This window comes from Gigantopelta aegis, chromosome 8 (assembly GCF_016097555.1).
Source record: "Gigantopelta aegis isolate Gae_Host chromosome 8, Gae_host_genome, whole genome shotgun sequence".
NCBI classification, from domain to species: Eukaryota; Metazoa; Mollusca; class Gastropoda; order Neomphalida; family Peltospiridae; genus Gigantopelta; species Gigantopelta aegis.
Window position 1 is genome coordinate 4,051,986 of NC_054706.1, and position 25,518 is coordinate 4,077,503.

The window sequence follows — 25,518 nt, forward strand, 5'->3', positions numbered from 1 at the left end:
AAAAACAGTTTTCAATCCAATAAACAAATGATCTAAACTAGAAGCACTATAAATTATCACAACAACCACACAACAAGTACAGGAATCTGACTGATCAAAATCACACAACAATTTTCAGATAAACAACACAGTAAATGTTTAGTTGTGGAAAGTATGACATTAAACCGGCATTACATCAAAGCTATTAGGACGATCAGCCAAGCATATCTGCCAGTAAACAAGAAACCCCTCTGAACAGCCAGTGTGAAGAGAATTTAACAATGTCAGAGCAAATCTCTTGCCAGCCAAACATCACATCACCAGCACCACGTCCCAGCATGTCAGGAAAATGTTGCCATCAATTAAACACAGTATCGTTACCATTAATTAAACACAGTATCATTACCATCAATTAAACACTGCATCGTTACCATTAATTAAACACAGTATCATTACCATCAATTAAACACAGTATCGTTACCATTAATTAAACACAGTATCATTACCATCAATTAAACACTGCATCGTTACCATTAATTAAACACAGTATCATTACCATCAATTAAACACTGTATCATTACCATCAATTAAACACAGTATCATTACCATCAATTAAACACTGCATCGTTACCATTAATTAAACACAGTATCATTACCATCAATTAAACACAGTATCATTACCATCAATTAAACACTGCATCGTTACCATTAATTAAACACTGCATCGTTACCATCAATTAAACACAGTATCATTACCATCAATTAAACACTGCATCGTTACCATTAATTAAACACAGTATAATTACCATCAATTAAACACTGCATCGTTACCATTAATTAAACACAGTATCATTACCATCAATTAAACACAGTATCGTTACCATTAATTAAACACAGTATCATTACCATCAATTAAACACTGTATCATTACCATCAATTAAACACAGTATCAAGCCAAAAAAATTATTTGTTTTTTTACAAGGATGAAAAAATTAACACTAACAAAACATTTATCAATTTTTGCATAACAGAAGAAACCGTATGATTTTAAACTCTATTTAGAGTATAAACACTAACACAGTACATTGGGCCTGAACTTATAACCTTCAGTCTTCACTCAAATGTTTAGAGACGTCACATACATCCAATTTGTATGGTGTCTTAGTCTAGGACCTAGGACCTAGGGATCAATCCTCATTGGTGGGCTCATTGGGCTATTTCTCGTTCCAGTGCACCATAATTGGTATACCAAAGGCTGTGGTATGTGCTGTCCTGCCTGTGGGATGGTGCATATAAAAGATCCCTTTCTAGTGGTGTCGTTTAACAAAAAAAACCCACCTTTAGTCTAGGATGTAAAAGTTTGTTAGACCTGGAGCCTGGTTGGGTAGTGAGAACAAACCTGATAGATACAGTTGATCCTACAGACCACAACAATCAGTGGTGTGGCATCAGACTAAACAATAAATGTAAGCCTCAGTCTTAACTTTAACAATAAGTTTTATGCATGGCAGGTGCTGGGTTTGCATCTCGAAACTAGCTCACATAAAGAATGTGTTTGAAAAGCTAAATGGGAAAGTGTTAGGTGAATACACCGACTTCTCTATCATTAACCCCTGTCCTAGATAGACAACCCAAATAGCTGAATGCATGCCCAGGAGAGCTTACCTAAAAGAAGGAATGAACTGTGTACCTTGCATAGCCTGCCTAACTCACTGAGACAGGGAGGTGCTGGTGATGAACATTATACTACATACATATACTACCTGTGGACCTTCTAGTACTCTCAGTTAATCAGCAATAAATCAAAAACAAGACAGTAATAATAACAACAGTATCTGTCAGATACCCTAAACACAGCAGTTAATATAATCCAGCCATAAAGAAAATAAGAAATGTTTACAAAGACCGAGTCACAGTAAAAAGTTACTATGACTGAGTCACAGTAAAAGTTGACTAAGACTGAGTTTCAGTAACACACTAAATGTAACCTTACTGTCAAACCAACTCATTCAGACACCTCTTCTACACAGCCACCTTACTATTGCTCCAAATCACAAAACACAGCATAGAACTGACCTGTATTAAACAGCCACCTATTGTAAGACCTAGAGGCTCTTATTATTTTACAAAATCATATAATATATACTAACCACACAAAATTAAGCAATTTTTTTTTTTCTTCATAAATCATCTTTCGAAAGTTGTCAATTGATTTGAACAATATTACAATACAGTACACATATTCTTGTGCCTAAACACCTTCAAAATGTCAGTACCATAAATTGAACAAGCATTCTGAGAATGTTGCTAAAGCAATACATGTCCCATATCAGGCCAAACAAAGTTTACTAGATCCTAAATTCAAGGGCCATAACTCTGTGAAAAAATGGATAAATTTCCATAAAAGTTAAACCTGATCTGTACATGATAAAGGTGTATGCAAAATTTTACCTCAGTATAATCATGCAATGCCTAAAAAAGTTGGACCATTAGGGGACTAAAACGAATGGACATCAATCTCCTTGCAATTTCAATTAAAAAATATATGTTGATAATAAATTGCTGAATTTAGGGAGGAAAGTATAGTGAAAACCAACTTGTATTAAGTGGCCACCTGTTTGAAAAGGTCACTTTGTGATACTCCTTTAGGTGTCAGCTTAACAGCATAATAAAATTGCAACATGAACATTCAAATACTATAGAGACAGAGTAATCATAAAACATGGCTATCAAATAACTAATAGCTGTATTTTACAATAATCAAAATGTGTCAAAAATGAAATAAAAATAAATAAGTAGCATTGGTAATGTATTTCAGTAAGTATACAATGAAAAAAAGTGTAAACAAATAATTTGCATAGAGAAAGTCAGCAGTTTGTTTGTAATAATGACATGCATGAATCAGTAGAAAATATTTAGAACTACATACTGAAGTTATAAGGTATGGTATCACATCTATGAATATTCTATTATTTTAGTTTTAGAAATTTTCTTTTTAGATAATTTTATGACATGTACCAAATATGGTCTCAAAATGTTTCTAAAATTGACAAAATCTAAAGCAATAATAAAAAATAATTAATACATGAACAATTATTCTGAAGTAAATATTTGTGAAAATATCTGCTTGTATTTTTCTAAAAATAATAAATTTTTCTGTGGTGGTGTACAAAGTAAAATCCAAAGCCCAGCTTGTCATTTCAATTTGCTATAAATATTTTGTTTCGAAAATTGAAACATTTGTTTCACCTGTAATATCATTTCTTTCAGGATCATTTGCTTGTAATTTGTCCTACAATCTCTTTCACCTATTAATAATGTTATATAAATTCAAAATGGTCAATATTTTCAAGACCATTTGCATGAACATTTGATTTTTCTTTCAATCTATTTCACCTGTTATAAAACATGGACAATTCAAAATGGTCGGGTTATGTACCAAGATATTAGTCAGAATTGTGACAGAAAATTGTTTTCTTATAATACATTAACATAGCACTTTAAAAGCTATTTCAGTCAGTGGTACAAAAAAAGAAAAGAAAAGAAAAAGTGTAAACATTATACTGTAATAAAGGGCAGAATATATACCAAAATTCATACTACTAAATCAAAACTTGTATAAATAATTATTAAGTGTTGTTCCACATTCACAACTATGTGATGAAAGGAACTAATATGCTAAACACACTATATTTATTCAAGGACGGAATACTTTGTAATACATCTATTTCTAATACTAGAAATAAAGCAAGATAAATATAAAAAGAGTTGTTTTCATCAATAAGTGATGAAAGGTGCGCACATGCCGATTAGTAAATTAGCTTCATCAGCATATCTCTGCATGGACGGAGTTATGAGTCTGAACACAAATATCATGGTTTTGTTGGCAAATAAAAACAGGAACATTAACTGGACAAAATGCCTCATTTATCACAAACAAACATTAAAACAAAATCATTTTATATTCTTATACATTTCTTCCTGTGATATCATTACAAGAAGGAACGAAAAGAAGATGATGATTATACATTTCTCATAATTCCCGTACCCCCTACTGCCCTTTTCCTTTCTCTCCTGTGAATTCTTTCTCATTTCTTCCTGATCTGGCAACAACTCCTATCTTTCAAAATTCCTTATAATTATCTGTCTGATTTTTTTTATAATAAAAATATTTGCCACCGATGAAAGAAAGAAAAAGAAAATATTAACTGTAGTCATTGTTCATTAGTTGTTCTTTTTACAAATAGAAGTAAAAATGCCTCTTGTATATTATATGCAATGGTATGTGCTGTGCTGTCCTGTGTGGGTGTGTATATAAAATCGTTTGCTGCTATCAGGAGTAGTATCCCATGTATTGGCACCTGAATTCCTACCTTACAACATTTCATTTTATTCTGGCAGAATCCTAAAAACAAATTATCTGCAAATTAAATGGCTGTTAAACCATCTTTTCCTCTACCTCTATTTTTTTCATTTCCACAGGGTAAGAATCATTATCTGTGAATTAACTAATCAATTCACATTTAAATAGTATGGCTAACAAACATTCATAAAACATCTTTTGTGACTTGTTTCAAAATTAACAAATAGAAAAGCAAATTTGACAATGATACTGATATTATAAAGTAAGGCCAAACAAAATAAATTTCTGGTCAATGCACACGTCGATTTTGACCCTTACAAAACAAGCTTTTGGTTTTTTTAATTTCCTGTGCTATGACATCAATTTTTGTAGTAGTAACCTGTGGGTTGTACAAACACACCCCAACACCCCTGTGCTACTGCTTAGGAAAATATTTAGTGTACCAAGGCAAAGGAGGGGGCACCATGGCCCTCGAGGATGGACTAAGGCAGATGAAGACGATGTACAAAAACTAAATTAATGCATCTTTTCTGTGCAATCTATGCTTTAAAAAAGAAAAAACAAGCTGTAGCATCGCCGCATCAATTCTGGAAACTTAGTCTGACAAAAACTGGGGGGGGGGGGGGGGGGGGGGGGGGGGGGAGAGAGAGAGAGAGAGAGAGAGAAAGGGCCTAAGAACGATTTCTGTTTTGTTCAGACTTCAAAAGATCCCCCAAAACTAGTTCATCAATCTCTGATAAAAGATTATAAAAATGATTAGCCTACATGTAGTTTGTTTATTGTTGGCAAATAAATGAGGCATTTCCAATGGGCCTAAGAATAAACTGAATTTCACATCACCGAGATTATATAGGTTAACAAAAAAAACAAAGACTAGACAGTCACATAAGGTCCACATAATCATAGCTTCAAGATTCTTGTCAAAATTAAAAAATATCCTCAATATATTCAAACAATATCCATATTAAACCTAGCTTTCGTTAACCGACCATAACCAGTTACCACTGGTTACAAGTGGGTAAACAATGGTTACAACTGTTACCACTGGTTACAACTTGAGTTATCACAAATTACAAACTGGTAACAACTCAGTTTTAACTGGTTACAAGCTAGTAACCAAATTACCTCTTACTTGTAGTTCAGTGAGCACTGGTTACAACTCAAAACCTTTCTAAAACCTTCCAATCAAAGCCTACTGCACATCATTAACGGTTCATTGCCCACACAAAATATTTTAAAAATCCTCTAGAACTGGTTAGGGCCAGTCACTTCTGGACAAAACCAGTCAGCATTGATCAGCAGCCAATACGACTGCCTGTTGGCGATATCCGAATGGCATGGAAACTGTTCTGGCGGTCTGATCTGTTGTTACGTGTTCACCAACGTCCACTTAGACTGGCTATATTATCTCGTCTCTGATCATCAGCCGACGCACCATTATCTTGGAACGGGTGACTGCCGCCACCAGGGGTCACGGTCTGCAGCGTTCTTCGCTTGCACAAATCTGTAACAGTAATAGTTGAATTTGTTTTAAACAAAGCTTATAACACACAACTTCTTGGTAGCCATCACTTGGTAGTAACAAGGCAGTACTTACCAGCTATTGCCAGCAACATCTTCCTTCTTGCACCAAACGTTGATATACCCAGTTCTCTCAGGTCGCGGTCTGTTAGTGTGAGGAACGTACTCAAGTCAATCTGAAAATAATACAACATCAAGATCATCATCTATCGAATATCTCGGTCACCAAGTCAATACAGGCCCATAGGAACAATATCTGAAGGTAGGGGAGAGACACAAGTTTAGTGAAGGGGCACAAGCCATATTTTAATTTTTAAAAGGAACAAAAAACAAGCAAGAGTAATTTTTCATCTGCAGGTGCCTGCCCTCAGTTTGTATGCGTCTACAATATCATATTATTGTGGTCTTACTACATGAAACAAAACAAAACAAACAGAAATTGTAATTAAACCCATATGTAAGAACGAATTCTAAAGAGAAAATTTGAGGACTCAGTAGAAGAATTTTAGGCCATCCCATTGGCTGTTGGGATATTCAGAATATGCATTTGCCTGAGGCCAGGTGAAGTTGAAAGGAAATGACTGGCTCTGTACTAGAACGTGGAGTTAAAAGAGGAAGAAGCCATGGATACCTCCTGCTGCTGGAACACGTCGGTGTATTTGCCGAGTCCCAGCTTACTGAACAGCTCAGCCAGGTCTGTCTTAGGAGACCACAGATCTTTCTGACGCAGGTGCGCCAATGTCGCGCTGTCCACGTGGTTGCTGATGCTCAAACCAAACTCATCTGAAAAACAACAAAACATGCTTCAAAATATTTCTGGTATTAGTATTCAGTGGCACAATCAAATTCAACTTATCTGACATTCTACACCCCCCCCCCCCCCCCCCCCCCCCCCCAATATAACATTTAAAATGTGTTTCAATTATTTCCAGCACTGGGTACAATTCAGTAATCTTTGGTTACAACTCAAAAGTTTTTCTACCCTGACATCTCTCTCACTAACCAATAATGATTAACTGGTATCAACACACGTGTGTGCCAAGAACAGTGTGGACCTTAATTTGATATAAGCAAAAACATCTCACCAAAAATCAAGTTAATTATTTTTTTCAGAACTATGTCACCCCTCTGTCTTCTTCTTTGGAGGACTCCTATGGCATTTGAAATTCCATATAGAAACATCATTTTATTTCTAGTCTGACAAATTCTCTTTTTTTTAATCTTCGCTCAGTTATTTTCCATGGATCACTATACTATAAACTGTTATGAAATAAGGTAGCCACAATCTTCTACTTTGTTAAAATATTTCCCAATATGATATTGAATTCTTTTTTACAAGGGTCCATATTGTATTTCAAATAAAACATATGATGTAGAATTCTTCTTTACAAGGGTCCATATTGTATTTGAAATAAAGCATATGATGTAAAATTCTTTTTTACAAGGGTCCATATTGTATTTGAAATAAAACATATGATGTAGGAATTCTTCTTTACAAGGGTCCATATTGCATATGAAATAAATATTTTCTTAATTAAGTTACACCTACAAATCGAGACTTACACTTTTTCCTGGGACTGGGGTACTCCCCGGGAGCCTTGTTAATGGGAGCGTTCATGGAGCTGGGGTTCTTCCAGGGATCACGGTCAATGTCCAGAGACAGGTCTGGCTCGACATTCTGTGAGAAACAACAAGTGGCTACTCAGAACACAGAATAACAGTCAACACATAATATTACTAAAACAAAGACGTTTTGACCCCAGATGTTTCTTGGACAGACTGATACTCTACTCTATCCCTAATTTAAACTACAAGTTATTTATAGTGATTTCATGCATGCACAGTTAACTTATATACTGCAGAACTATTAGTTTCAGTAATGTTAATTTCATTGGATGGTATAGCTTTAGAGTCTAGATCTTCACAGCAGTGCCTATCACAGGTGATATTGCTGTATGATACAAGAAATCACACATGGTTTTGTCTCTAACAGGGATGTATGAAATGCAAATACATTCCACCTTTCATTTTTCCAATTAAAAAGACTGGAAAAATACTAAAATCAGAAATACAAAAAAATAACTGAGAGTGACAACCACAACAAACATCTCTTCCAACATCAACTTCTTTCAATTTTAACCTACAGTTCCCCAGCATTTTACAATAAGAAAATAATAATGATCCCATGCTCACCCCCACCCATTTACTGCCAAAATCACAACAATTTCCTACAAAGAACAAACCATACCTCAAACGTAGTTGACATGGGCGGTCCCATGTAGTGTGAGCCGGTGCCGAGCTGACTCATGCGTTCTCTGATGGCCGACTCGGGCATTGACTTGGAGAAACCCAGGCCCGACCACATGTCTGTCGGCGTGCGCGACTCCCCCTCAGGCTTCTTCTGCATCGCTGTAACAACAACAAAATTTCACTTGTCTGTGTTCATTATGTACACCTACCTAACCTGCTATAGCAGTCACTTCTAAAAAGCAACCAACTCTTTTAAGAACAGACCTATCAAATTGCTGATGCATGGTCCAAACCAACCTGTATTAAGCAGTCACCTATCTTAAAGGAACAAACCTTGATATTATATCAACTTACTGATATATAGTCCAAAGTATATTTAGCAGCAACCACTTAAGAACAGGCCTTGCTATCCTATCAAATTACTAATATGATTTATAGTCCGAACCAACCTGTATTGAGCAGTCACCTGTTTGAATTACTGAATTTAGTTCAAACTGTCTCTATTAAATAGCTCACAAAATATTCCCATTTAATTACATTGAATTTGTCCCAAAGAGTACTTCAATCAACCAGCCGTATAGTTTTTATATCCCACTTATTATTGATATTTTTGTATGTAATTGAACTATAGCGAAGTAGCAAAAAATCCACAACAACATTTAGTTCATTATTGGCTATACTGTCTAAACCTTTTGCAAAATGATTTGTTGTAGCAAGTGTTAGCTAAACAGGAATATACATAGATGTTTTAGGGTCAAATGCCATGTGATCCCGTATTTAAAACTCACACAAAAGTTAAAAGTTTAACTTTGTTTTGTTTAACTACACCACTAGAGCACTGATTAATTAATTAATCATCAGCTAATGAATGTTAAACATATGGTCATTCTGACACATATTCTTCAGAGGAAACCCACTTTATGTTTTCAATAGTAGCAAAAAATCTTTTATATGCACTTTTTCAGACAGGACAACACATACCATGGCCTTTGAAATACTAGTAGTGGGGCAAAGGTTTGGATGAAAAAAAACCCCTAATGGGTCGAGCTACAAGGTTTGAGCTAAATCCTGTCCAATGTCAATACAAATACATTTTTCCAGTATCTCACCTTTAAGTGCAAGTAGTTTCTTTTGTTCGTAGTCAAACGCGTAGGGCAGTGGGTTTGTGAAGAGTGACGTGGTGGAATTCTTACGCTCGATTCCCGGAGCTCGCTTATCAGACACATCCGTCTCAGCTACAGAAGAATCACACGTGCTTTCAACATGGCCATTTCTGAAACAACAAAAAATATTTAAATATCAGTCTTTATTTTAGGATTATGCATGTTATTATGGATTATTAGAGACAAATAGAAGAGCTCATCATTTCAAGACACTGACACCATGGATAAGACATTTCACAGTTCAGTATCATTTATTATGAACAAGTATTATTAGATAACAAGATCTCACCCATTTCACGGATAGCTCCTAGTGTGCAGAAACGTTTGCCAGATTATCTATTTAACTTCAAAACTTGCACAAATCCACCATTCTATTCCAACAAAATATCAAGCATTACATGAAATTATTTTGCCAAATTAAAATACAATTTGCCAATTATGTTTAAAATTCGCAATCAGCAAATTTGTCGAGTGGCAGTGCTTGTCCTGCATTTCAATATGTCAACATAGTGTACAGTAGTTACAAATTAAACAAAGGAAGGAAATGTTTTATTTAACGACACACTCAACACATTTTATTTATGGTTATATGGCGTCGGATATTAAGGACCACACAGATGGGATACTCTTTTCGATTAGCAGCAAAGGATCTTTTATATGCACCATCTCACAGAAGGATAGTACATACCATGCCTTTGTTACACCAGCTGGAACGAGAAATAGCCCAATGGGCCCACCGATGGGGATCAATCACGCATCAGGCGAGCGCTGTACAATTGAGGTGCGTCCTGTCCCACACAAATTAAACAAATTTAATTTACTTCAATCAGCTATTTAAACACTTGTATATTGAAGTTGCATACACTAACAAAATACGCTCACCCGTGGCTCTCACATTAGGAACATAACTCGTAAGGCAAAATGAAGATACATGTAGGATACCAGTACAATCTGTTGAATAAAACAGGATTGGTCTATGCGCTTGATCAAAGTAATACCACACTTAACGAACAGCAACAAAATCACACTGAAACTCATCACATACTGTACAGTTTAAAATGCCCTTAATTAATGGGGGTTTTAACTCCATTCGGTGACTATTTAAGACAAATTGTGTCTGCACAAATCATTCACTATCAAAGTGTCTGACGTACTGCAGTGATCTGGCCGTCAGGGTGTTTTCCATGAACAGACTCTGAGACTTGGTGAGCGACGAGCCCGTTGTTTTACTCAGACCCAGCAGGTCCAGCGTGTGACCGCTGCTGCTGAGAGGGTTCTCACGGGTCACAAGGTCACCGATCGTACCAGCCGTCTGGAGACCCGGGAAATCTACTGAAAGACACAAAACCTTTTACTTAATCAAATACTTAATTAATGACTTTCAATTTTAAAAAAAGAAAGATTGTTTTTTTTAAAATCTCTAATTCAACAAGGATATATATTGTATGTCATCCTTATATAAATTGAGTCCCTTGATAATGGAACAGTAATGACTAGTAAAAAATTTCATTGAACTTGAAAATGGCCTAAGGGGCAGACTAGTTAAAACAATCTACCTGACGATATAGGTTTAATAGATATTAACTAAACATGTACATGGAAATGACTTTTTATTATTGTACGTAGGACTATGGACTATGAGGACATATTCATGAACAATGAGAACTATGGACTAGTGAATGTAACCTACCTGAAGATGGAGGTCCGATGGACACTGTAACTGGACTTGCACATGGACTGTGGGGTGGACTCGTCGAGTCACTGTTGTTACTACTGTGACCTATAACAATACAAAGAGTTGACTAAATTTATAAAGAGGTATCAAAATCATATTCTAATTCACTCTGCATATAATGTGAAATTTGACTGGCTAAACAAATCCATTTGCGGCAGTAAAACCAGCATTAACGTGTTGATTATTTGGGGGATTCCCCAAGACCCTAATTACATATTCATACATTCATATAGTACTTCTCAATGTTCAGTTGCTCGTACTATGGTTAAAATACCAAAGTTTTTTCTGAAGCAAAATTTTTTTATGATGTAAATGCTGTTTATAAACATTTGTGTGATGATGACAGGAATTCCAAAGTAAGTAACAGCAAATATGCCAAATTATGAATCTTCATTATCAAGTACCAGTTGTCGTGACGAGTATTCAGAATAAGTGTAATCGGTAATAATGGTTACTATTGTTGTTAATAAAACAATAAAATACAAAAACAATATTATGAGCAACAGTTGTAACATGTAAAACATATTTTTAAATCTGCTTGCACTATAATTATTTTATAAGGCAGATAACTTGAAACACAATAGAATAGTAGTGACTAGCTACTAGTGACCAGGTTTTTTGTTAACACTATTTGACTGAAGGAAAATACTATATGTATTTTAAGTGACAACCTATATACAAAGGTGTGATATAAGACATAAAGCAGTTTGATGAAATGTGAATTAAAGATCAGGTTGTGATTCAAATAATATTATATGGTAAAAAGTACTATAAATGCCACTTATATAGCAAACACATGCCCATAAAAGACACAAATACAGACCATCACACATATATGCACACACGCACTCACAAACACGCATGCACTCGCACTCACACACACACATGCATGCACTCACACACACACACGCATGCACTCACACACACACACACACACACACACACACACCCACAGACTCCCTCTGCAACCACCCACCCACCTTGTTCTAGTGCTGTGACTCTGACAAAGGCACTGTTCTGTGGATACTCCTTGTGGATCCCGTTACACTGGGTGATCACGTTGAGGGGGCCGTGGATGGCGCAGGTGTTGGATGTGGGGCTCATAACCATCAGGGGGCTGTACACACCTGAAACAAACAAGTCATGTGTCACAAGTTCAAACATAACCATCAGGGGTCTGTACACACCTGAAACAAACAAGTCATGTGTCACAAGTTCAAACATAACCATCAGGGGGCTGTACACACCTGAAACAAAACAAGTCAGGTGTCACGTAATTCAAACATAACCATCAGGGGGCTGTACACACCTGAAACAAACAAGTCATGTGTCACGAGTTCAAACACAACAATCAGGGGGTTGTACACACCTGAAACAAAACAAGTCAGGTGTCACGTAATTCAAACACAACCATCAGGGGGTTGTACACACCTGAAACAAAACAAGTCAGGTGTCTCTTTATTCAAACTTTAGATAGATATTGTTCAGGTACATTCAAATCTCAACAGATACAGGCATAACTGTTCAAACCTCAATACAGAGACAGGTACAACTACATTCAAATCTCACTACAGACACTGGTACAACTACATTCAGATTTCAATATAGACAAGGGTACAACTACATTCAAATCTCACTACAGACACGGGTACAACTACATTCAAATCTCACTATAGACACGGGTACAACTACATTCAAATCTCACTGCAGACACAGGTTGAACTACATTCAAATCTCACTATAGACACGGGTACAACTACATTCAAATCTCACTACAGACACGGGGTACAACTACATTCAAATCTCACTAGACACAGGTTCAACTACATTCAAATCTCACTACAGACACGGGTACAACTACATTCAAATCTCACTACAGACATGGGTACAACTACATTCAAATCTCAATATAGACACGGGTACAACTACATTCAAATCTCACTACAGACACAGGTATAACTACATTCAAATCTCAATATAGACATGGGTACAACTACATTCAAATCTCACTACAGACATGGGTACAACTACATTCAAATCTCAATATAGACAAGGGTACAACTACATTCAAATCTCACTACAGACACGGGTTCAACTACATTCAAATCTCACTACAGACACGGGTACAACTACATCCAAATCTCACTACAGACACAGGTATAACTACATTCAAATCTCAATACAGACACGGGTACAACTACATTCAAATCTCAATACAAACACGGGTACAACTACATTCAAATCTCACTGCAGACACAGGTATAACTACATTCAAATCTCACTACAGACACTGGTACAACTACATTCAAATCTCACTACATACACGGGTACAACTACATTCAAATCTCACTATAGACATGGGTCAACTACATTCAAATGTCACTACAGACAAGGGTACAACTACATTCAAATCTCACTACAGACAAGGGTACAACTACATTCAAATCTCACTAGACACAGGTACAACTACACTCAAATCTCACTACAGCAGCAATGGATCTTTTATATACATAGACAGATCAGTACATATGATACAATGGTGGGGCGGGATGTAGACCAGTGGTAAAATTGATCTTTTATATGCAGCTTCCCATAGACAGGCCAGTACATATGATATGATGGTGGGGCGGAACGTAGCCTAGTGGTAAAATGGATCTTTTATATGCAGCTTCCCACAGACAGGCCAGTACATATGATATGATGGTGGGGAGGGATGTAGTCCAGTGGTAAAATGAATCTTTTATATGCAGCTTCCCATAGACAGGCCAGTACATATGATATGATGGTGGGGCGGAATGTAGCCTAGTGGTAAAATGGATCTTTTATATGCAGCTTCCCACAGACAGGTCAGTACATATGGTTGGACTATACCAATTCAAATCCCATAGGCGACCATGTTAATGTTTGTGTTCAAAAACACTATATGCAATATATCAACCAAACTGTGACCCATAAATATCAGTACTACAACCCCTACCTCAAAGTATTAACTGCAGAAAATGATACCTTTCATGGCTCATTTTCGGTATAACCAGATGTTTCTGCAACACCCCTAGTTTCGAACAAAATTTGAGTACTTTTTTTTACAGGTACCCCATACACGTTCCAAGCACAAGGCTACTTGACACGGTGGTACTACATCAAATAAATTTGCATACATTTTTAGTCCAGATAAAACTAATTTTTTTTACAACCAACACACTCACATTTATAACCAATCACAGGACTTGTGGTGTTAACTTCTCTATCAAAAGTTCGGTGCACCTCGAACTTCGACCCAGCTGGAAATTAATTGGTATAGTGCAACCTATACTGATAACATACATGGCGAATCATGTGTTTTTATGACAACCAGAATCTGGTGTCTTCTAACATAAATTGACAACCTCACTGAAACTGTTGTTTCTACAGTGCAACCTAATTTAATGTACACCTCACAAAGCACATGTATTTTGTACAGTTTTGTACAAATGCAATATGTCATATTTGAAAAAATTATTTTTTTAAAAATAATACTCCTGAAGATATTTACTGTCAGATGTGTGTGTGTGCTCAGCTATATATGTAGAGACAGCATGGCTATTCAGAGTACCTCAACTCCTTAAACTTATTCCATTGAAACACATGTACTTGACTGACCCCTAGATTATGAAGACCTCAATAGGCACATCAAAGAAATATCAGTATTAAAAAACATACAATGTCTGAGGAAGGAAAAACCAACATGACAGCACCTGTATGAAGTAATGACTTAATGTCCTGCACATCACTATTGGAAGGAAATCCTGTATGCTGAGTGTGGACATCTTCAAGTTACCATGTGCGGGAATTTCAAATCCTTCAGCTATGCAGACTTTCAAATTGGACCATCAAAACCATTGGCAGCCACCAATATTCCTGACTATATTTTATGTATACCCTACTGTAGTTGGAGGTTTTAAATATTTGTGATATCTGGAATTATCATGCAGCTTTCACATATTTATTTTTGATTCATTACTAAAAAAAACCCTGTTTTTAAATGACATAATTACCCGAACATCTATTTTATTGCATTATTTTCTAATCCAGATCAATACAATATGTATATTGGATGTATTCCTACAATCTGTAATCCAGCATATCATTTAGCTATTAACATTGGATAATACAGCATTAACAATAAAATAAATCATCAAATTACACCAAGGTAGATAATCAAATCTGGAAGAATTGGTTCTAAATCTAGTATACACTTAAAATACACTTCATGGGAGCAAACTAAGTGATTATTTAAAAAAAAGATTTCATCTGGAGACCTAAAGATATGTTTAACAAGCTTATTGTTATGTATACTACTCAAAAGAATTTAAGGGTCAGACATATTTTCGACATTATTTTCTGAATGTCAATTATATTAGCTAGACCATAATGTCACGCATGGTATTGTTCCATTTTGACGAAAGTGGGTCTAAGCAACCCATAAATGAATTAAAATCCACTGTCATTGACACTGTCGACTAGTTCTAATGGCGAAAACATGCTTACATTTGCATGTAAATTAGGGCGAAAGCGAAAGGTCTGCTAAGTGCCCATAACTTGCTTTTTCACAAAGCACATTTGCACGCTTTGCACGTGTATTCCATGTTCCCAATGCTGAATTTCCGTATAATTGGAGCTTGCGTTCGTGTACGGTGCACACTCCAAATTCGACAATGGTACGACTTCAACTGACTATCGAAGATCGAGGAAGGGCTATTGCTTGGCTTCAGGATGGCAATACGCAAAAAAAATGTTGCTCTGAGACTTGGTGTCAGTCAGAGTGTCAGTGGCCGACTGTGGCAACGGTACCAAGCAACGAATTCTGTTCGAAATCGTCCACGTTCGGGAAGACCCTGAAGCACTACAAATAGAGAGGACAGCTACATCACCAATATGGCTCTACATCAACGTACAACCACTGCACGCCGATTACGTGACAATCTGCGGACTGCGACTGGAACTCGAGTGTCTGATCAAACCATACGCAATCGTCTGAGAGCCAATAATCTACGCTGCCGTCGCCAGGCTGTTCGACCACCACTCCTACCACATCACAGAACGGCCAGACGTCACTGGTGCACGCTTCATCTGCGGTGGCAACGTGTTCAGTGGGGTCAAGTGATGTTCACTGATGAGTCCAGGTTTAGTCTCCAGTTCAACGACGGTCGGGTTCGTGTCTACAGACGTCCTGGGGAGCGCTTCGCTGACGTTAACGTTAGACAACGTCACCGGTTCGGTGGTGGCAGCGTCATGGTGTGGGGCGGCAGGGGTGGATTCACACACTATTAAACGAATGTTCTAATGTGTAAAATCCATGTTTGACAACCTTGAACTTTGACAGCATGTCATGTGACTTTCTTGTATACAGTGACGTTTATTTGTGGTTTTTTGTAAATATGGAACAATAAATAAAAAAAATTGTGTAGTTTACATCATCAATCTAATACACTCTGAAACTTATTTGGTTATAAATTTTTGACCCTTAAATTCTTTTGAGTAGTATATAAAAAAGAACAGAAGGCACAATAGTGACCAAAATTTTAATTATGGCTTTGGTAAAGTTTTTCTTCAAAGTAAAATTTTGTTTCCCCTAAAACTACAAATTTGTCTAAAATATGACTCAGCACCCTATAAATATGCCAAAAGGACAAAAAAAATCAAGGTCTTTAAAAAGTTAAGCTATCAGAAGTACATACATGAAACATTAACTATGTTTATAGAAGTTAAAGACATTATCCCAATATTGGCACATGTTATTTTTAATATAAAAATAAATTGCTATTAAAATATAAGTTCAGACTGCCTAGATATATTAACATATTTAAGAGCAGTTGTATATGGCAAGTCAAACACCATGTAAATAAAAACATTCAAATCTTTATAGTATGAATTATAGGCCAAAACCAACTTTTCCTCAGTGCTAATTTTTGTTCAAACTCCATTCAAAGCTATGCACAGTAATTATTGTCAAGGTCAAGGTCATTGTGAACTTGCATGGCCGAGTGACGGCTAATTAATCAAATAGTGTAGTTTAATTTAATTAAATCACAAAAATCATAATCTTTTTTATTATGCACTGAATATGTGCTATAGGTTGGACTATACCAATTCAAATCCCATAGGCGACCATGTTAACGTTTGTGTTCAAAAACACTATATGCAATATATCAACCAAACTGTGACCCATAAATATCAGTACTACAACCCCTACCTCAAAGTATTAACTGCAGAAAATGGTACCTTTCATGGCTCATTTTCGGTATAACCAGATGTTTCTGCAACACCCCTAGTTTTGCACAACATTTGAGTACTTTTTTTTACAGGTACCACATACATGTTCCAAGCACAAGGCTACTTGACACGGTGGTAAAATTGCATACATTTTTAGCCCAGATGAAAACCAACACACTCACATTTATAACCAATCACAGGACTTGTGGTGTTAACTTCTCTATCAAAAGTTCGGTGCACCTCGAACTTCGACCCAGCCGGAAATTAATTGGTATAGTGCAACCATATGATACGATGGTGGGGCGGGATGTAGCCAAGTGGTAAAAATGGATCTTTTATATGCAGCTTCCCATAGACAGGCCAGTACATATATGATATGATGGTGGGGAGGGATGTAGACCAGTGGTAAAATGGATCTTTTATATGCAGCTTCCCATAGACAGGTCAGTACATATGATACGATGGTGGGGAGGGATGTAGCCTAGTGGTAAAATGGATCTTTTATATGCAGCTTCCCATAGACAGGTCAGGACGTATGATACGATGGTGGGGAGGGATGTAGCCAAGTGGTAAAATGGATCTTTTATATGCAGCTTCCCATAGACAGGTCAGTACGTATGATACGATGGTGGGGAGGGATGTAGTCCAGTGGTAAAATGAATCTTTTATATGCAGCTTCCCATAGACAGGTCAGTACATATGATATGATGGTGGGGCGGGATTGTAGACCAGTGGTAAAATGGAACTTTTATATGCAGCTTCCCATAGACAGGTCAGTACGTATGATACGATGGTGGGGCGGGATGTAGACCAGTGGTAATGCACTCGCCTGCTATGTAGTCGGTCTAGGATCAAACCCATTGGGCTACTTCTCATTCCAGCCAATGGTATGTGATATCCAATCTGCTACTAATGAAAAAATGTAGCAGGTCTCCTCCCTAAGACTATATGTCAAAATTACTAAATGTTTGACATCCAATAGGCAATGATTAATAAATCAATGTGCTCTAGTGGTGTCGTTAAAAAATATATTTTTTAACTTTATGATACAATGACCTTTGATAAAGCAATTGTAAGACTATGGTTGGGATTGGACCCACCCAACATTGTTCAAGGGCAATTCACTCTGTGACCCAGGTGAGTACTCTACCACCGATGTAGAGGGTACCACCTCTCTCAGCAAAAAACATACAGGTATAACTATAACTTCATTCAAGTATAACATCATTTATATAACAGTAATACAGAGGTATATAGATTACCAATACCCTACAACTAGTAGGTCATGATACATATTACCCTGTTTGTTGGAAGGTGCATATAAAAGTAAGGGTAGCCCATGTGAAAGCAATAGGTTTCTACTCTGTCTCTCTCTCACTCTCACAAAAAACCCAAAAATCAAACAATTAACTTCTTTCCTAGGCAAACAGCCAAGACAGCTGTATGCCCACGACAGAATGTTTGAACCGTAATTGGATAAAAGCATGAATATAAGTTGTATTATCATCATCACCATACCATATAGATAAAAGTTATATAGTCCCATATAAAAAATATAGAATTTTTTGTTCTCCATGTAGAATACACTGAGGTAAAAAGAAAAAACCCCCGTTTAATGTGTTTGCAAAAATAAATAAATGCCAAGCAGTGAAAATAACACATGCGGTTCTGTCTAACCCAGTAACTAATTAGATAAACACGTAGATAAATCATTCATCTTCAGTTTCTTTTATTTCCTCCCCAGTTATAAACATATAAATATAGCCCTGGCATGCAGTACGACTCATATGCTGACCTTTAGCACCTATCGGAATTAGATAATGGCCAGTGGTGAGGCCACAATGTAATGTTCCCAGTCTGTTTCCTGTAACAGATCAAGCAGAGAAGAACACCAACGGTAAGAGTTATCTGGGAGAGTTCCCACTTGGATTTATCTCTGACTGGCTTACAATTTCAAAATGGTTTGGCTGGTATCCATGGCAGTATGGAGGGTAACACACATGTAGACAGTGTGACATCACTGGGTGGTCTGTGTTTTACAGGTAGACAACATATGGCAAATAATACATAAGCTACCATTTAATATAATTATAATACACCATGAATCTTGTATGACATCGTATCACAAGAGGCTTACATAACTGTTTGGCTTGATTGTTGATTACTTATGTAATAGAAGTTAGTAATAAAAACAAAAACAGGTTAATGATGTAGAATATCAGCTTTATCCTGTTTAGAATGAACAATGCATTCCACTTATCAAGCCACTTGGGGTTCCCCATTCTTACTGGTCATCCTGTCTAGATAAAGATTGTATCGTATGCCATTAACCTGTAATTCTCTATTTTTTATTTGGCACATACCACATCCTCTCACTAAATTGGGCACAACAGTTTTTGTTGTCTGTTCTAAATGCAACAAGATCTTTTTGGTTCAGTAATGTTATTAACAGCTGGTAAAGAGCTGTAGATATTCAGAAGTGCATTACAAGTTATTTTAATCTTATTAAAACGTAACATCACTGGTTTTGAGATGAACTGTTTTGAGGTCAGCATGTTTGTACTTAAATTGGGAGTGATAATTTTGGGTATGTTTATTGCCTTGACTTTGGTGCATTCTAAAGCACTGATATAAATTTACTGTATAATATTCTTGATGGTTTGAGTATGCGAGTCCCTTCTTTTCCCTCCCCAAACCGTATCCTGTCTTCGGTTTAAGATCGATCCCCGTCGGTGGACCCATTAGGCTATTTCTCGTTCCAGCCAGTGCTCCACAACTGGTATAACAAATGCTGTGATATGTACTATCCCGTCTGTGGGATGGTGCATATAAAAGATCCCTTGCTGCTAACTGAAAAGAGTAGCCTATGATGTGGCGACAGCAAGTTTTCTCTCTCAATATCTGTGTGGTCCTTAACCATATGTCTGACACCATATAACTGTAAATACAATGTCTTGAGTGCGTCGTTAAATAAAACATTTCCTTCCTTCATCCTGTCTTGGATGAATGAACTGACCCAAGCCATAACCTGTGCCTAAGACAAGCAAGTGCTACAACAGCTTTCTCTGAATGTGCACGTTAAATTATTTCCAAGTCCAATTCAGCATATACCACAGCTCTCAAATATATAAAAAATATATTTAATAATTCAGCACATACCACATCCTGTCAAATACACATAAATGTATTTAACAATTCAGCACATACCACATCCTCTCAAATATATATAAATGTATTTAATAATTCAGCACATATCACATCCTCTCAAATATATATAAATATATTTAACAATTCAGCACATACCACATCCTCTCAAATAAATGTATTTTACAATTCAGAAAGTTCAACACATTTTCAAATATATATAATTTCACATGTATTGTATTTAATAATTCAGCATATACCACATCCTTTCCAAAAAAAAAAAAATGTATTGACCAATTCTGCACATACCACATCCTGGTGTGGACACCCAGTTGTTGGGACTGGCCGGACTTGGGCAGCCGACGGGGCTCCCGAGGGATGGGCTCCGGTGACCATTCATCATCATCAGCGAGTTGGTCGTACTCACGTTCAGCAGGTTGTGACTCAAGAAGCCTGTTAAAAAGGGAAATATTTAGTAAATAATCAACTTTAGACAAAACTCAGTTTTGGCTGTTAAGTTGAACGATCACTATTATTAATAGTACTATCCTTACCTAAGAACATAAAAGTGCAAATATTTTAAAAGCATGTTCAAGTGTTGAACAAAATTTTGTCAATCTGAAAAGAAATGAAAGGAATATTTAACATCTCAGAACATTGGTGTCTATTTTGACACTTTGTTGAGAGAGAGAGAGACAGAGAGGGGAGAGAGAGAGAGAGAGAGAGGAGAGAGAGGAGAGAGAGAGAGACGGAGAGGAGAGAGAGAGAGAAGAGAGAGAGAGAGAGGAGAGAGAGAGAGAGAGAGAGAGAGAGAGAGAGAGAGAGAGAGAGAGAGAGAGAGAGAGGAGGAGTGAGAGAGAGGGAGAGATGAGAGAGAGAGGAGGGAGATTGCGGGAGAGAGAGACGAGAGGGGGAGAGGCGGGAGGAGAGAGAGCGAGGCGGGGGAGATGAGGGGGAGAGAGAGGGAGAGGAGGAGAGAGGAGGAAGTGAGGAGATGAGAGAGGGAGGAGAGAGAGAGGAGCGAGAGAGGATGGGGAGAGAGAGGAGAGAGAGAAAGAGAGAGAGAGGGAGGAGAGAGAGGAGGGAGGTGAGAGGTGTGTGTGTTGTGAAGATGAGAGGGGAGAGAGGTGAGCATGGAGGGAGAGAGAAAGAGAAGCGAGAGAGAGACAGACTGAGGAAAAAGCGGAGACTCAAGAGAGGACTGCGAGAGAAAACGATAGTAAACTTGCTGCCATCATATTATTCCTATCAAGAGAGAGAGACAGAGAGAGAGAGAGAGAGAGAGAGAGAGAGAGAGAGAGAGAGAGAGAGAGAGAGAGAGAGAGAGAGAGAGAGAGGAGGAGGGAGAGAGAGAGAGAGAGAGAGGGAGGGAGAGAGAGAGAGAGAGGGAGAGCGAGTGAGTGAGTGAAAAAGAGAGACAGACTGAAAGAGAGACTCAAGAGAGACTGCGAGAGAAAACGATAGTAAACTTGCTGCCATCATATTATTCCTATCAATAAAGCAGCAGAGATCTTTTATAGGATAAGACAGTACATACTATGACTTTAGGGTACTGCTGGGGGGGGGGGGGGGACAGGGGGAGAAGGTTCTGCCAGTGAGTACAGAGGGTAAAATGACATACCCTAAAATCTTGGAAATTAATGGATATATTTTTACAACTTTTAGATAGATGATATTAAGAGAACTGCTGTTCAAAATTTTGTCATTTCATGAAATGCAATGATCAATTTCAAAACATTTGAAATCCATAACCACCTATGTACCTTCAAATTATATTTTGGGGGTGCATTTTATCTTAACACTACCAGTATAATTACATAATTATGTATCGTTTTGAAAGAGCTACATGTATCGTTCCCCACACATACACCAACAATAATCAAAAAGGTCTTTATTAAATTGCTGCCACTCTTGTAGATAACAAAACGCTTCTGTTGGAAGTTTTCCAATATTGTTTTGGGAGCACAAAGACGTTTGTTAATAAAACACTGATTTAAGAGTTCGGGATCTGTCAGCAGAATACTGTTTAACCCCAGACTTCCCTCACAAAACATGATACCGCCAAGATTCCTACAAACGGGTAAATGCTTCACTTCACTAATGGAATTAGGATAAGATAATACACGTATCTCCATAATATTATCGTCTTTAAAATTATTATTATTATTTTTTAATTTATGATAAAACATTAATAATAGCATTGCACATAACTGGTGTACAAGTTGAACAAGCAATCCAAGAGTACTGCTGGAGCAATACATGTCCCCTCCTGGGGCCCAACAAATTGTTATATCTCTCAAGTTCTTACGCTCCTAATGGAAAAATGTATCCATTTTTCTCTAAGACTATATATCACAACAGTCGATGTCATATCATGCAGGGTTTTGTTTGTGTACTGAGGTTTAATTTCATTTTCATTTCACTTAATTTCAACTTATTTTTTTGCTCATATCCAATTAAGGTTCAAGCACGCTGTCCTTGGCACACACATCTCAGCTATCTAGGCTGTCCAGGACAGAGGGTTAGTTGTTAATTGTTAGTTGTTAGTGGTTAGTGAGAGAGAAGAGGGTGTAGTGGTCTTACACCTACCCATTGAGTCGTTAAAACTCGCTCTGGCTGGGAGCTGGTACTGGGCTGCGAACCCTGTACCTATCGGCCTTATGTCTGATGGCTCAACGACACCACCGAGGCTGGTGAGGTTTAATTAGAGTTGTTTCCCTTTTCGGACCTCTTGAAGTAAAACATGGTAATATTTCAAACTCTTATTCTTGGTACCAAGCTTGTTATTATTATTTTCTGAGTAGAATGATGTCAGAGAGCTATTCTCATCTTCTAAGGTAGAAAATTAAACATCGTTTTTCTGTTTTAATTGCTACATAGGCATGTTTGTATGCTTGATAATGTAAAAACAATGCAGGTGAGATACCTTAAGCTGTAAATAGCTGTAGATTAAAAATATGCAGGTGTTGGTAGCCATTCCTTTCATTTTTTAAAAATACATGTAGCATGTCTGGGTTCTGCAGTAGAAGAGCTATTTGTTGTGATTAGCACCTTGCACCGGAATGCACCCACATCAGTGTGTAACGAGACATATCAGTATGTGTAACAAGACACTGATTGCACCTTGCACTAGGATCATGTGAAGAAGAAAAGTTAGTTTTTTTGTTTGTTTAACGACACCATTAGAGCTAATCATCAGCTATTAGTTGTCAAACTATTGGCAATTTTGACATATAGCCTTAGAGAGGAAACCTGCTACATTTTCCCACCTAGTAGCAAGGGATCTTTTATATGCACCATCCCAGACAGGATAGCACATACCATGTCCTTTGATATACCAGTTGTGGTGCACTGGCTGAAACAAGAAATAGCCAAATGGGCCCACCGACAGGGATTGATCCTAGACTGACCGTGAATCAGGCAATCACTTAACCTCTGGACTATGTCTCACCCAAAGTGAAGAAAACCACAAATTCTTCTTTGTATTTTCAACATCACTGTGAAATTCCATGTACCACCAACAAGGTGGGCTGCTGCACTATCAGTTAGTGAACACTCTAATAATGATTCCACAGTTAAAGGCAATCACAGAAATTTTCTCCAAACTTCAACCATCAATATTCCAAACTTTTATGAACTGGCCCTATAGGTCACATTCATGAGGTGACCGGCCTCGATGGCGTCGTGGTAGGCCATCGGTCTACAGGCTGGTAGGTACTGGGTTCGGATCCCAGTCGAGGCATGGGATTTTTAATCCAGATACCGACTCCAAACCCTGAGTGAGTGCTCCGCAAGGCTCAATGGGTAGGTGTAAACCACTTGCACGACCAGTGATCCATAACTGGTTCAACAAAGACCATGGTTTGTGCTATTCTGCCTGTGGGAAGTGCAAATAAAAGATCCCTTGCTGCCTGTCGTAAAAGAGTAGCCTATGTAGCGACAGCGGGTTTCCTCTCAAAATCTGTGTGGTCCTTAACCATATGTCTGACACCATATAACTGTAAATAAAATGTGTTGAGTGCGTCGTTAAATAAAACATTTCTTTCTTTTTTCTTTCATTCATGAGGTGAGGTGTATGCAGTTGAAATAATATTCATCTCTTTGTTAGCAATCAGACCAAATATGAAAGTCATCGAGGACGTAGCCCAGTGGTAGAGTGTTTGCTTGATGCACAATCATGTCTAGGATTCATACCCATCAGGGGCCCAATGGATATTTCTCCTTCCAGCCAGTGCTCCACATCTGGTGTAACAAAGGCCATGGTATGTACCACCCTGTCTGTGGGATAATGCTTATAAAAGAACCATTGTTGTTGATAAAAAAAAGAGTAGCCCATGGAGTGGCACAACAGGTTTCCTCTCATTATCTGTATGGTCCTTAAACCATATGTCTGATGCAATATTACTGTAGATAATATGTGTTGAGTGCATCATGAAATAATTTTTCATTCTTTCTTTCCATTAAAGGATTCAAGAATTTAAGGCAATTAGAGAAACTTTAACCACACATTAACCTGACTGATCAAGCTTAAGCTGAATGCAGTTCTGGAACTGGCCTCAGACCACAATTAATTTTGCTATATGTTTCTATATAGCCTTAGTGGCTATAACATTTTTATTAATATCAGCAGGCCAGTGAAGTTTTGTATGTACCTTTGCCTGCATGGGGGACACATACTCTGAAAAGAACAACCCCTGTTGTCCAGCTCTTTCTCCCAGCATATTGGTTTAAACAGACATACCCTCTAAACCAGGCCGGAGTACACCCATTTTACACAAAAAGCACTACTTTTGCATGGGCCGGAATTACCACAAACAAGTCTTCAATGTCAGCAAGTTACACATGTTTACAAACTACATGCTATCCCCTGTCACTTCAGTCAAACAGTTGCCACTTCATAGCTGCCTGCCATGAAATAATCACAGTCAAACAGCAGACTACTTGCGCGGTCAAATTTCCAGATTTTGGACAACCAAATGGGAAAATAACTGTAATCTGAGGCCAACTACAGCACCAACTTGCATGGAGTCTGATGTCTTAAACGTTATGCTTGATCTACCAACAGCCCTAGTTAAAAATATCCTGACATGTCATTAAACAATATGTATTCC

At 37.4% G+C, this 25,518-nt stretch overlaps 1 protein-coding gene across 1 annotated transcript in view; it reads right to left on the reverse strand.

The window, feature by feature from the left end:
- Positions 1-4,986: 4,986 nt before the first annotated feature.
- The window catches only part of LOC121380174 (protein bicaudal C homolog 1-B-like), a 99,440-nt gene continuing 78,908 nt past the window's right edge, over positions 4,987-25,518 (reverse strand). The window contains exons 12-21 of the mRNA XM_041508976.1: positions 20,717-20,860; positions 11,992-12,138; positions 10,967-11,056; positions 10,431-10,608; positions 9,223-9,386; positions 8,112-8,272; positions 7,427-7,541; positions 6,495-6,646; positions 5,940-6,039; positions 4,987-5,846 (exon numbers count right to left, since the gene is read on the reverse strand). Coding sequence (XP_041364910.1) covers positions 5,719-5,846; positions 5,940-6,039; positions 6,495-6,646; positions 7,427-7,541; positions 8,112-8,272; positions 9,223-9,386; positions 10,431-10,608; positions 10,967-11,056; positions 11,992-12,138; positions 20,717-20,860 — 1,379 coding nt within the window. The 3' untranslated portion in view covers positions 4,987-5,718. The remainder of the gene's footprint in view (positions 5,847-5,939; positions 6,040-6,494; positions 6,647-7,426; positions 7,542-8,111; positions 8,273-9,222; positions 9,387-10,430; positions 10,609-10,966; positions 11,057-11,991; positions 12,139-20,716; positions 20,861-25,518) is intronic.